The 14,329-nt window shown below is 47.5% G+C and overlaps 1 protein-coding gene across 9 annotated transcripts in view; it reads left to right on the forward strand.

The window, feature by feature from the left end:
* The window catches only part of PLEKHA7 (pleckstrin homology domain containing A7), a 228,671-nt gene that overhangs the window by 150,168 nt on the left and 64,174 nt on the right, over positions 1 to 14,329 (forward strand). For all 9 annotated transcript variants that reach the window (XR_011570851.1, XM_070803588.1, XM_070803589.1 and 6 more), the window contains 5 exons: positions 2,422 to 2,533; positions 3,512 to 3,616; positions 6,761 to 6,833; positions 8,241 to 8,341; positions 13,717 to 13,880. Coding sequence is in view for 8 of the 9 variants with exons in the window: in XM_070803588.1 (XP_070659689.1) it covers positions 2,422 to 2,533; positions 3,512 to 3,616; positions 6,761 to 6,833; positions 8,241 to 8,341; positions 13,717 to 13,880 (555 nt within the window). In the remaining variant the exon portion in view is untranslated. The remainder of the gene's footprint in view (positions 1 to 2,421; positions 2,534 to 3,511; positions 3,617 to 6,760; positions 6,834 to 8,240; positions 8,342 to 13,716; positions 13,881 to 14,329) is intronic.

A 14,329-nucleotide genomic window follows, 5' to 3' on the forward strand; every position in this document is an offset into this window, starting at 1 on the left:
TCACAGTTATCTGGGCTTCCCAGGTAGCTCTAGTGGTAAAGAACCCACCTGCCATTGCAGGAGACATAAGAGACATGGGTTCCATCCCTGGGTCAGGAAGATCCCCTGGAGGAGGGCATGGAAACCTACTCCAGTATTCTTACCTGGAGAATCCCATAGACAGAGGAGCCTAGCGGGCTACAGTCCATAGGGCCGCAAAGAGTTGGACACAACTGAAGTGACTTAGGATACACAATTATCTAAAAACACAAAAAAGCACCCCCCCAAAAAACCAAGCATATTACAAAGAATGAAAGTAAATATACCAGGGAGATTCCTAGTATCCTTTTGGTTTAGGATTCTGGGCTTTCACTGCTGTGGTCCAGGTTCAGTCCCTGGCTACTGAGATTGTGCAATGTGTGTGGTATGGCAAAAAAAAGACAAAGGAAAGAAAGTAAATATACCAAGTATTAAGAATGATATTCCTTTGGATAATAGGACTATGGTTACAGTTTTCTTTGCTTCTAGCTTTTTTCTTGTATTTCTCAAGAATTCTGTAATAACCCTCATATCAGTGTCTTAAATGGGAGACAATTAAACTTGATAAAACCCCAAACAAACCTTTTTTATTGTTGGACTGTGTGTCCTGAATTTGGGCTTAGAGATGTAGCTGCCATAACTGAGATGAGCCGAGAACTCTTCGCTTTCCTTGTCTCAACCTCTGGGAATTTGAAAAGTCAGGCAAGACCAGGTTCCAGGAAGACGTCTCGGGCATAGTTCTGCCTGGAGGCAGGGGCTGGACAAGGCAGCCTCTCAGAGTCCCTTCCCACCCCCGTTGGCTGTTATCTCTCTGCTGCACACAGCCTCTGCCAGCAGTGTGCGGGCTCTAAGTGTGGCGACATTCTCTGAGTGGGGAGCAGTGACAAAAGTCTGGCTGGGACAGAGGCCGTGGGCGGGGAATCTGGAGTGAGTGCCTGAGCTGATAAGGAGCCAGTGATCTTTCTGCCTGGTGGGACTCGCACCTCTAGCTGCCAAGCATCCAGCCTGGCCCAGCCTCTTGGAAAGCTGGTGCCTGCCGCGGTGGTCCTGCTGCTAGGACAGCTCAGAAAGCATGGTGGTCACGGCTGTTTCTGCGAAGGACTTCCTGATGGTGCAGGGTGTTGGGGCTCTGTCTTGGGGTGTGGGAAGGATCATTGTCCTTTGAATAACAGTGGTTTTGAAGGAAGCAGCGTAGCTCCAAAGTGGAAACTGGAGGGATTTTCCCTCCTGGCACCTCTGTAAAAGTGAGCCTGGTGAGCGGACTTCCAGAACACGTCTTCCTCGGCTGTGCCTCGCCTGGATCCTCCAGCTCCATCTCCTCAGGGCCCTGGCCCAGGCGTCCAAATCAGGTTCTCCACTTCTCTGGCAAAAGGCCTCAGTTTACTGCAGCTGTCTGGATCCTGTCACCCATCGGAGCAGCAGGCACCCAGCCAAAGAATGCTGGCACTTACACTTTGAGGAAGGCTTACAGATCCTGGAGTTAGCAAAGTCTGGGAATCAAGCATTGAGCTGCTCAAGGATAGGGACTGGATTGTGTGGAATCATTTTCTGCTGCTGCTGCTTTGAAAGAGTCTTTCAAATGCTGGGGCTCTGTAGAGGCAGGTGAGAAGGGTTCTCTACGATATCTCTTATGCATTATGCATGATGCTCCCAGGGTACCAGCCTTCCCAGGGCAAGTGGGAAGCATAACTGGCCCTCTTGGTGGGAAGCATGATGCCGCTGGATGCTGATGGGGACACATCGAGGGCATCCACACTGGGGACCCAGGCATCCCTCATTTCTTCCTGCTCTCCAGACATGGCACAAGGGGTTAATATCTCCAATGGCTCTATTTTGGGGCTAATGGAGTGTTCCCTAGAATAGGACTCTTTGTTGAGTAGTCTATTTCGGGAGGCAAGCCCCACTGGCATTTATGTAAGCGATTCTCTCTGTGTATCTGGGGGTGTGGGTGTGTGTGCGAGTGATTTCTTGTTACTAATTATAAGCAGCTCTTTTTGGGAGCCAGGGAAATGGAGGTGTGTGTATGTGTGTAACGAGTGTGGATTGCTCTTGCCATGAAGAGTGGTAGTGTAACCATGTGTGCCCATCTGATGGGGCACACAGTCACCCAAGTAAGAGGATAAATGAGGGGGCCTTGAGACAGCAGGCAGCAGTGACTTGGCCCCTTGGGGTGTCAGGCTGTGGAGCCTGCCCACCTGTCCATGCTCTTGATTCCCTGAAGTGCATGTGTAGGCTGGACATTGTGACCCTCTGACTGCAGTCTGGAGTTAAGTGGTGTCCAGAAGATCTGTCCTGGGTTGTTTAAGGTCCATTAACCAGTTCTAACCTGAACTAAACCTCAGACTCCACTTCCCATCGCAGCCTGGCTACTTACTCACTGGATTCTCTTCTGTCTCTCCACAGGCCAAATCCACATATGTCGAAGCAAGAGAGAAACCAAAGACCGTCCAGCATGGTCAGTGAAACGTCCACGGCGGGGACCACTTCCACCGTGGAGGCCAAGCCTGGCCCCAAGGTGAGCTCTTGGCCACTCGCCCTTGCCTTCCCCTCTTCTGTATTTTGCCAAGTCCTTTTGTAGCTAGAAATGCATTTGACCTTCCCCATAGTGTTTTGTTGGTTTTTAACTCTTTATTTTGTATTGGGGTTTAGCTGATTATAGTGTCATGGTAGTTTCAGGTCAACAGTGAAGGGATTCAGCCACAAATATGCATGTATCCATTCTCTCCCCAACCGCACTCCCATCCAGGGTGCCACGTAGCATTGAGCAGAGTTCCATGTGCTAGACAACAGTTCCCTATTGGTTATCCACTGTAAATACAGCAGTTCCACCATAGTTTTGTGAAGGAGACACATAAGTATTCTCCCCAAATGAGAGATCAGGAAATTGAGGCCAGTTGGGGTTATGGCACATGTCCAAGAAAAGAGGTGATTGCTGACAGAACCAGGACTGACATCTAGGGCCCTGGCCGTATTCTTCATTTTCCTGGCGTGTCTTGGGACGGCCACACCTCTGTTCACATGTATCTTGGAGACCGCATGGTAAAATTTGTGACAGAGGTCCCAGAGGTGTCTGTGCCCACGCTGTGGAAGCACTGACTGAGGAGCAGGGCAGAGAACCAGCATTGTGGAGAAGGGGAGAGCACCAGAAAGGGGGGTAAATATCTGGAAATTCGTAAATACTGTCATTGCTTCAGAAAGCCACAGGACATACTGGGGCCAGCAGCTGCTGGTAAAAGTTGATGGAAAAATCCCTTTACCTTTGTTTTCTCTGTGACCCAGACAGGAAGCTTGCTAGCTCTTGGACTCCCCTTTTAATTAGGATGCTATGGCCGTGCGCCCACCCATTCTCGGTCATCTCGCTGTTCTTTTGATCAGAGGACGGTGCTGTGCAGATGAAGGCACAGGGAGCCTATGGCTCTTCTATCATGCATGTGCTTTTGGGGGCTTCCCCAAGTCATCCCGGCTGCTAGAGACTAAGTCTACTCTTTCCTAGATCATTAAGTCCAGCAATAAAGTCCACAGCTTTGGGAAGAGGGACCAGGCCATTCGGAGGAACCCCAATGTTCCAGTGGTGGTGAGGGGCTGGCTGCACAAGCAGGTGAGGAGACTGAGGAGGGAGGGTGGCAGGGAGGTAGTTCTTGCTGATTTCCTTCCTTCCCCTGACCCCTGGGAGCTGGGAATGGGCCCATAATAAGGTTTTTGTTTCTGAGTCTGTCCGAGGCCAGATTCTACCAATCGTGCTAAGTGATTTGCTCTTCCTGTTTGTAAGTGGACCGTCTACTCAATGGTGCAGTTTCCTTCCCCAAACCCACTTAACCGCTTTGGTTCTTGGTACTATTGGCTGTCCTGGGACTCGGACCCGAGTGTGGGTGGATCAGCCTGCATCCAGCTTTATTGCCATAATCCTCTGCCAACACTTGCCTTCCTGATGTTAAAGAGCCTTTGTTATCATTTGCCTGAAAAATCCCATGTCTTCCTTTTCTCCTGTCTTGCACACATATCTAGCTTCCTAACACCTCAGATTTCAAATCAGCCAAACTCAACTCACTGTCTCCTCAGCCCCTACCTGTCTTTTCCCCCAGCCTGCTTTTCCTGGGTTGTGGTGGTGCCATCCTTCTCCCAGGCACTTGGTTTAGGAACCTCAGCACCATCACCAGCTTCTCCTGCTCCCACGTCTGTTCAGTCCAGAAACCCTGTCAGCTCTGTGTCCCCCGACAGTCCATCCTTCACCTCTGTCTTTACCACCAGTTATTCTGCCTCTGGTCCTCTGGCCTTGGATAGGCTGTGAGGTCCTAGGGTCAGAGAACATGTTCCTTCTGTCTTCTTCCTTCCCTTTTTGCCATCCATCCATCCATCCATTCCCCCACTAACCCACCAAATGCCTGCCATGTTCTAAGTGTTCTCACTGCAACGACAAAGGGATGGGTAACGTGTGGTTCCTGCACTTGAAGACCTCCTGTCATAGTCTGCAGGGAACACCTCTCATGTGTCATGTCATCACCCAGCACGGACTCCCGCATAGCATATTATCCAGATAAACACAAATTCTGAGAGCAGTGATGTTTATTTTTACTCAAGGCTTTATGGCAAGACAGAGGTGGGCGTTAACTTGTACAACACACAGAAGAAATTCCTAAAATGTCCCCTTGAAATCCCTCTCCCCTAGTTCTGTTCCCCACGGCAGCTCCCACAGCTCCCCAGCCTCTTCTGACCAATACTCCCCTGGGCACCATCCTCTTTTAATGAGACCCTCTTCCCTCACAGCTCTGTTCTCATTCTCTTTTCTTACCTGGGTCACCCTCTGACTTTTTCCATTTGCATCCCTGTCCCTGTTAAACAAAAGGCTCCTTTGAAATGTGGGGTGAGACAGAAGGGATTATAGATAATCCTTCTCCCCAGCAGACACCCCCTTGCCCAGGCCCCTGGGCCCCTGGGCTGTGCTGTAGCTGTAAGGTCTGTGTAGATGCTCTGGACACCCAGTAGAGAAAGTGTCACTGTCCTTGTGGGAGTCCTGAAAGGCTTCCTGGAGGAAGTGACATTTGAAGCAGATATATAAAGGTGGAGAAGAGCTTTTCAAACAAAGCAAATATCGCATGCCAAGGCTTTAGAGGTCACCTAGTTAATGCAGAAGATAAAACCAAGAAATACAGGAGCTTAGCAAGTTTTTAACACTTAAGTAAATGGAGGATGGATAAAAATTTTTTAAAATTTAAGCCTGTCAAAAAGTTTTGCAGAAGGAAGACAATTTGAATAGCTAAAAGTGGCTCTGGAATTTTCCTAGGTTTGGGAGAAAAGTGACCCTAAAACTACTATTTTCCTACCCTCACTCACTCACTCACTTCAGCCGCTCAGTCGTGTCCTCCTCTTTGCGACCCCATGAATTGCAGCACGCCAGGCCTCCCTGTCCATCACCAACTGCTGGAGTTCACCCAAACTCATGTGCATCGAGTCAGTGATGCCATCCAGCCATCTCATCCTCTGTCGTCCCCTTCTCCTCCTGCCCCCAATCCCTCCCAGCATCAGAGTCTTTTCCAATGAGTCAACTCTTCACATGAGGTGGCCAAAGTACTGGAGTTTCAGCTTTTAGCATCAGTCCTTCCAAAGAACACCCAGGGCTGATCTCCTTTAGAATGGACTGGTTGGATCTCCTTGCAGTCCAAGGGACTCTCAAGAGTCTTCTCCAACACCACAGTTCAAAAGCATCAATTCTTCAGCACTCAGCTTTCTTCACAGTCCAACTCTCACATCCATTCATGACCACTGGAAAAACCATAGGCTTGACTAGACGGACCTTTTTTGGCAAAATAATGTCTCTGCTTTTGAATATGCTATCTAGGTTGGTCATAACTTTCCTTCGGAGCAATCATCTTTTAATTTCATGGCTGCAGTCACCATCTGCAGTGATTTTGGAGGCCCCCAAAATAAAGTCTGACCCTAGCCATATTTAAAAAATTTTCATAGTCACCTAAAAATTTTTTTTAAAATAAATGGAATGATTTACATTTTAGATGAGTAGAGGCAGAGTCTTGTTATGAGATAGTTTAGTTCAAGAAAATCCAGGTCTTTTTCTGTTGAACGGAAGGAAAACACAGCATAACCAGTCCCTTACGGTAGATAACTTAGTCAAATGAGAATTTTGCCTCACTGATTAATAAGCTAACTTAAATTCTTTGTCACATACTATGTAAATCAATTTTCTTTCTTTTTTTGATTTTTATCGGAGTACAGTTGATGTAGAATGTTGTGTTAGTTTCAGGTGTACAGCAGAGTGAACCAGTTATACATATATCCGCTCTTTTGTTTTAAGTTCTTTTCCATATAGGCCATTACAGAGTACTGAGTAGAGTTCCCTGTGCTGTGCTAAATCAATTTTCTAATCACTACAAATGAAGACATTTTACAGCATATTGAATGAATGAATGAAGGAATACATAACTTTTTGTTAAAAGCTGATTTCTTACTGGAAGAACTGTTTTTGAATTCTTGTCTTCCTTTCTAACAGTAGGATGCTTATGATATATTAGACTGTTTGCAGGAAACAGAACTTCCTGGGGATAAACCGTCACTGGATTTAAATTTTAATGTCCTATTCAAAGAAGGGCTATGCAATAAAAATTTATTAATTTATGGAAAGAAAGCGTGAATATGGGCAAATCTTGGTTCCAGAATCAGGTTGTACATAACTAAGGAGGGGGAGCAGTATGCTCAGATATTGCCCTGATTAGTTTTCTTTGCTTTGCAGGACAGTTCCGGGATGAGGCTGTGGAAAAGGAGGTGGTTTGTGCTTGCTGATTATTGCTTGTTTTACTATAAAGGTGAGCTGAGGTTCAGGCCACCCATGGCTCTTTGTGCCCGAGGGGCTGGTGAGAGGATACAAAAGTTGGTCTTCTCAAATCCAGTGTTTGGACCAGTGGCCCGAGCTAATTAATAACCTGTTAACCTGCCAAAGTGTTCACTTTTACATATGTGGATGGTTGGTGACTTCATTTTTATCAGTCCCAGCACCGGAAGTGCCATTTGTCGAGTTAAAAATAATAGAATCTGGTTTGCCTTCTATTAGGGTCTTAAGATCTGGAGTTTTTCCAGCTTCTACCCCACTTGGGGCATAGGCACACCTTTGATGCAATCTGGAGGGAAAAGAAGTATAGGTGAAGCATTGTATTTTGTAACCTATTATCTGGATTTATGCCCTGTTATTGGATGGGCAGCTGGTGAATAAAATTGGCTGTATGAATATTTGTGAAGCCCTAGTACATAGAGTTAAGGGCTGTGAAAAGGTGAGAGGAAAGTAAGGCTCAAAATATGGAGGAAGAGATAGCCTAATTATAAGACAAGACTAGGCTGTGACAGGTGCTTTGGAAGGCATCCAAAGTGCTTAAGCAGTGCAAGGGAAGCAAGAAGTTAATTCCATCGTAGATAACTTGGGCAGGCTCCTTAGAAGAGATAGGGTATGAGTTGAGCTTTTTAGGATGGGTAGAGCTTTGCCCATGTTTGGGGGAAGATGGGCATTCACGCAGAAGAAGCAGCTTGACTTAAGTTCTAGAAGCAGAGGAAGGTGGAATGATAGGCCTTCAAGGCTAGAGCGAGTCTTGCATGCAGCACACACTAGGGGATAAGGCTCAGGAGATGGCTAAGGGCCAAAATGCAAAAGGGCTGTGACTCCAGACAGAGGAAGTCAGGTTTCCTTCTGTATCCAGTGAACAGTCAGCAAGAACCTTGTGTGGGAGACCAGAGGGACCAGCTTGTCATTAGGAAGTTACCTCTGGTAACAAAGATGGTTTGGGGGAGGAAGAGAATAGATGTAGAAAGTATGATATTTCCCACAGGCTCTAACTTTGCCCATGAGGAGTGTACCACCCAGAATCCCTTCCCCACCCTTCACAGAACTTTAAATAGCACCTTCCGAAGCCTTCTTCCCTTCCCCAGGCTGTGTGCCGCTCTGGGCTCTTTTCCCACAGTGCGTGGTATGCGCTGTATTTCAGGAGTTAGCAGGTGGGACTGAGCGTGTTTACCTGTGTGCCCCCATCCTCAGGGACAGGGCACTGTCTGACTCACCCGTGTAGTCCCAGCACCAGCACAGTGGTCCCCAGAGCACCTGAATGGATGACCCATGATCGCAGTCATCCTGGGAGAGAGAAGAAGCACTGAACTAGGGTTGTGGGATGGGCCATCCTAAGGAGGGTGCCACAGGAGGTTATCCTGATGTGTTCTTCCATTCAAAGACAGCCGAGAAGAAGTGGTCCTTGGGAGCATCCCTCTGCCCAGCTATGTGATCTCACCGGTGGCCCCTGAGGATCGCATAAGTCGCAAGTATTCCTTTAAGGTACTGTCCCTCTCCTTTAGCGCAGCAGTGCCATCCTAGGAAATGTTGTTGTTGTTTAGTCACTGAATCGCGTCCAACTCGTTTGTTAGCCCATGGGCTGTAGCCTGCCAGGCTCCTCTGTCCATGGGACTTTCCAGGTAGGAATACTGGAGGGGGTTGCCATTTCTCTCCAGGGGATCTTCCTGACCTAGGGGTTGAACCTGCGTCTCCTGCTTTGGTAGGTGGCTTCTTTACCATTGCGCCACCTGGAAAGTCCCTAAGATGCATTGTGTTCCCAGAAATGGCTTCACAGAAGCAGTTGTTTTTGTTGGGACTGGGAGGGGAAAGAAATTAAGAAGTTGAGTGTTTCAGACTCATGTTAATAAAATTATAAATTCTTTAAGCAAGAATAATATCCCATCACAGGTGCTTTCATTTGTGTGAGAGCTTTTGAGTCCCTCAGCCTTGCTTAAGTATTTAGACCTCTGTTTTCCTGTCACTGCTGTATTTCTGCGACAGGGTCTCCTGCTTTCTTAACCACTGTTGCTATCCCCAGTGTCTCCAGAGTTGCTGTGGGTTGAAGATCCTGGATCCTCCTTTGCTTCATTGCATGCTGTGGTATCGCCTTATTCCTGTAAAACCTTTTGTGACTGAGAACTACTGTTATCCGCATTACCTCATTTGATGCTTGTGGGGAGCCTGGGGGGTTAGTATGATTAGCTTCGTTTTATAGATTAGGAGAATGAGGATTGGGGAGCTGAAGAAGCTTACCACAGTCCCAGAGCTGGAAGACGATGGAGGCAGACCTCCACCCTGGGCTCTGTGCCCTTTCACGTGCAGTGCAGGGAGGGAAGACGATTTTTCTCTCTTCCTCTCTGCTTTTCTCCCACATCTTACTCTGGTCATCTGCACACCCATTGCAGGAGGCAGGAGATGGTTTCAATGAATGGTGATTGTTATTTTAGTACTAGTGATCTATTAAATAGTTCAGAGCCTCTCCTGCTCATTGTTGGCTCTGAAAACATTTTGTTCCCTGGGTTTCAGACTAGTCTTTTGCAGCCGAACGCCTTCCTTAGAAAACCTTCCTTTCTAGGATTGAGCGTTGCTACTGAGCAAACAATTGGGATGACGCTGTTATATATGATTTGGGGCCGGGGGGCAGCATTTGGAATATCTTCAAAGTAACAGATTATAATAACTATATATATTTCATCTTAACACTTCATTGGGAGGTGTGAAAAATAGATTTGAGGAAAACATCTTTTATGTGCTGTCACATTCTGTCCTTTTTAAAAGAAATAAGACTTCACCGAGTGTGTTCCCTAAATATTTTGTCTGGGAGACAGAAGGCATGCCCATTTTGGGGGCTGATTGGGGTCTTCAGGGTCCGAGAGGAAAGAAAAGCCACTACCAGCAGCACTGGTGATGTTCAGCTGGTTCTCCAGAGAAGACTGGTTTCCGGAGTGTGGAAGAGGTCCCTTCTCTTTGGGTTGCAGTGTCATTCTTTCAGGGACCTGAGGGTGGGCCTGGGGCAGCTCAGAGTCCACGTTCGTGGGCTACCGAGGAGTGTGCAGTGTTTTATGTCCTGGGCCTATGCTTGCCTCTGATGTCATTTCTCGGTTTCCAGAACTGCAGTTCTCTGACTGTTGCTAGGACACCCTGCCTGAGATTGTTCAGAGCATCTGCAGTGACAGATAGGCAGACCCTAGAGGGTTATGTGTTCCTCTCTCGTTTGTCTTCTCTAACTGCACTCCTAGCCTGGCAGCCCCAGGCATTGAGCTGGATGCACCCTGCGGCTCCGCTGGGTCTGCGGGATGAGCAGCAGGGCTCTCCGCACCGCTGGGTCTGCGGGACGAGCCAGCAAGGCTATCCGCACCGCTGGGTCTGCGGGACGAGCCAGCAGGACTCTCCGTGGCCTTTAGGTGCCATTGCTCCCCCACCTCCCCCTCCCCGCCACCAGCAGGCCTCGTGCCCTGCTGGCTCATCTGGGGCATCTCCCCGCAGAGTGCCTACTGGAGGCACAGCCTCCCTTGGCCTGCTGGTCACCTCTGAGCAAGCTTGGCCCCTCAGATCCAGGGTCTGGGGCAAAAACCATCCCCACGCAGCCAGTGGGGGAAAGCGTCTTTACTGCTTCCCTTTGAGCTGTTCTCCTTCCCTCAAGACTAAGGCCTGAGGCCCACAGACCCGTAAGTGTCAGTAGGTAAATAACATCTTTCTTTTTTAAACTTCTTCACGGGTAAATCATGTCTTTCCTATTTTAATGCATAACATCTCCTTTGATTGAGAAAGCAGACAACAGTCGGTATTGACAGCACCCATGCCTTTGATCACCAATAGAAACCAGAGATGTTTTCATATCACATTATAGTTGTTGCAGATATCTCGAAATACTGTTTATGCTCTTCACCACTTCGAAATTACAATAATTATTACATGTGCTACTAGACTTGTTATGTGATACATTATTAAGGAAGCACCTGTATCACTATATTGCAACATTTAAAAATATTTTGGTAACTATATTTTAATATAGTGTATTTCCTTTATCTTATTTGTGCACTAAAACACCTTCTAGGAAGAGTTCATAGAATTCACCAAGTCATCAAAAAGATGCCAGAAAAAAGGTTAAGATTCTCTGCTTTAGATTCTGGCTGAAAGCCAGCCAAAAGTCATGGTGTTTTACTTATGTATACTCAGCAAACTTCTATTGTGCTCTGTTGTTCTACTTGGCAGGATATAGATGCTAGGGATACAGCAGTGAAAAGACACAGTCCTTGCCTTTGTCTGCACGAGCCTAGGGATTAACAGGATAAGAAAAGAACAGGAAGGAGCTGCTCTCTTTCCCCCTTTCAATGTTGTGCTTTCTCTATCTCTGAGATCCATCTCTCCCCTACCACTGTCACTATTCTGTCTGGCCTGCCATCACCCCCCACCCCGTGGTAACTAACTTACTAGGCACCGGAATGATGCCTGGCACGTAGTGAGCACTCAGTAAGTGTTGGCCATCATTACTTCAGCCCTCAAGCTCCTCTATAGCCTTCAGCCCGTCCTCCACACTGTTCCTCAGTTACACGTCTGTTCAAGAATGCTCCCACCATATACCCTTCTGTGGCTGCCCATTGCCTTCAGGATAGAGCCCAGTTTTTGAGAAGGTCTGGCTTATCTCTCCAGCCACGTTTTAGCACACCTTCTTCATATGCCTTTCCTCCATTTCTTGCCCATAGGCCTTTGCTTGAGCTTCAGTCACAACCTCGAATGCCCTTTCTGAACTCTTACTTGTCTTTTAGGCATCTGTTTAGGGCCTACCTTCTCCAGGAAGCCTCCCCTAAGTCCTCTGGGCGGGTTTGGTACTTCTATTTGAACATCCACAGCTCTGGCATCACTGCCCCATAAATGGTTGATTACCCATCCAGAGCTTTCTCCAGGGAAACTAGCCATCAGCTAGTTTTGCCAGGGTAGACGGGGCTGGTCGTGTTCTTTAAACAGATCACATGGAGCTGTCATTTGTGTAGGAGTTGTGGTCAGTGACACTCCTTATCCTTCCCAAGTTAAGGTTGGTTCAGCTTGTGTCTCATGTTTAGTCCTCTATAAGTCAGTGATAGTTCAATGAATCCCACTAACTTACTCAAGTGGATACCTGCCCCAGAACCCCCTGTGGCTGGGCAGAAAGTCTGGGAAGCGGGTGTCAAAGATCTTATGGGTCATTGTCCAAGGGAGCTTTTCTAAGAATTTCTGCCAGTTCACGGTAAGACATGCATAAGCCCCTTCTAGTTCTCTTCTTATTGCCACATCTCCACCTTGCTGAAAAGGAGGGATCCTTCCTAGAACAGTGAGTGAGTCCTTATCATGCAAGAAAGGAAATCAGATTTGCTCTGGCCACTGTAGGAACCCTTAGTTGCAAGCCAGGTTTGCCTGGACTCCCTTGGCACTGGGCTGGATGGATTCAGATCTGTGAGTGTCACAAGCAGACTTGTATTTAATATCATTTTTGGACATGGTTGTTAGTGTGAGAGGAGAAGTGAATGCTTATAGTTCATGTCTGAGGTTTCATCCATGACCACTGATGATCTCAGAAACATGTCATTTTCTAGACATGTTTCCACTTCTCTCATTTTGCTTTCTCTGACTGATCCTTGCATGGTATCTGCCTGTCATTGTAGATCTGGGTTATTAGATCAGTGAGCTATATCAGACTCATTTCTGGATAGACCCTGGGAGACATGTCTGGAATGTCTGGATAGACATTCCTAGGTGAGTGTCTAGAATCCTGACTCCAGCTTTTCAGTCAATCAAAAAAATATTTATTGGGCACCTACTGTGTGCCAGGCACTGTTCCTGGGGATACAGTAGTGAACAAAATAGACAGAATCCCTGCTCTCATCAAGTTTATATTCTGCAAGGAAGAGAGAGATGATAAACAAGAGTGTAATAAGTGCTGTGAGAATCTGTGACTAGGCTTGGAAATCCAGGAAAGTCACTTCTCAGAGCTTTACTTGCCATATCTATAAAAGGGATTCTGAATGTTCCTACATTTCAAGGCTATTGGGATTAAAATGAGATAAAGGCACGGAGGTACCCAGAAGATATATAGAAGGCGCTCCGTAAATCTTTCTCTTTCCGCATCATCTTGGTCTGTGGATTTGGTGAGCTTTTTCCTTGCAAATTTAAAAGACCCTGCTTATCAGAGCCCAAAGGGGAAAACTAGTGTTACCTCTTCATGGTCCATCCCAGTTGCTTTTCAGGGGTTGTTCCTGGTACCTATAGAACATATGAGAGCACCTGGAGGCTTCCTGACACATAGTAGGTATGCCAGGGTCCTCAGTCAGGTGTTAGACTGCTTGGTCAGACTTTGTCGTACCTCTTTGGAGAGCCAGAAGAGCAGCTTCCTTGATGGGCACATATCACATTTCATGCCAAGCAGGGAAGTGCAGTAAATATCTGCACCAAGCTATCTGCTATTGAGCAGATGTTTTGAATCAATTCCAGTCATCAGGTGCTTCAGAAGAACTGAGACAGGGATTCCTAAGAGTCTGCTTCTTTGGAATGAGGTGTTTTGTTGTTGTTGTTGTTGTTTTTTTTTTTAATTTTAAAAATCTTTCTCACATAAGCCTTGAATTGACTGTGTACCCTTCCATAAGTGGGAGTAAGATAAGCAGGAAACAGGTACAGCTGCAGGGCTTTCGCTGCGGGGAGCAGACACAGCTGTTGCTGGACCTGTCTGTGTCAAGGAACGGGAACCCAGCCTTTTTTTTCCATCTGTGGAAATCAGCTGGGTGGTGCGTGGGCTTTCAGTCTGAAAGTGGGGAGAACTGGCCTGGGGCATCTCTTGGTTTTTGCTCCTGGAAATGAAACGCACACTAACCTCTCTGACCTGGGTCTCCATCTTCTGTCTCCAGGCTGTGCACACCGGGATGCGGGCTCTCATCTATAATAGCTCTCAGGCCGAGCAGTCCGGCATGAGGACCTACTACTTCAGCGCCGACACCCAGGAGGACATGAATGCTTGGGTCCGGGCCATGAACCAGGCTGCTCAGGTGCTGTCTCGATCGTCACTGAAGAGGTCAGTCCCCGTGGAGGGTCCCTGCCAGAGCGCTGCCTGTGTGGGAGGGGGACCCAGATTCCACCGTCCACTCACTCCTGTTAAGCATTGCCCTCTCTTGGAATTTTAAATGGTGACTTCTTCCTGGAGGAGAATGCTTACAAAGCCAACACATACTGCCGGCAGAGCTGAGAGGTCCCCTGGGAATTATCGAGGCCACTGGCCTCATTAAGCAGAGAAATGGGAAGGACTGGAAGGGTGAAATGACCGAAAAGGCTGGGATGCCCGGCCTTAGAACCTGGTCGTGTGTTTCTCAGTCTTTCTCTTGTGTGCGGCTGAAAGGACAACCTTGGGGCAACGTCTGCGGAGGAGGGAGAGGACAAGCAGGAAAGATCTTGAAACTGGAAATGCATCACCGACGGCCCACCACCTTGCTGTCGGGAGCTGATGTGGGCACTGTCTTTCAGCTG

The sequence above is a fragment of the Bos indicus genome, chromosome 15, assembly GCF_029378745.1.
Source record: "Bos indicus isolate NIAB-ARS_2022 breed Sahiwal x Tharparkar chromosome 15, NIAB-ARS_B.indTharparkar_mat_pri_1.0, whole genome shotgun sequence".
Lineage (NCBI taxonomy): Eukaryota > Metazoa > Chordata > Mammalia > Artiodactyla > Bovidae > Bos > Bos indicus.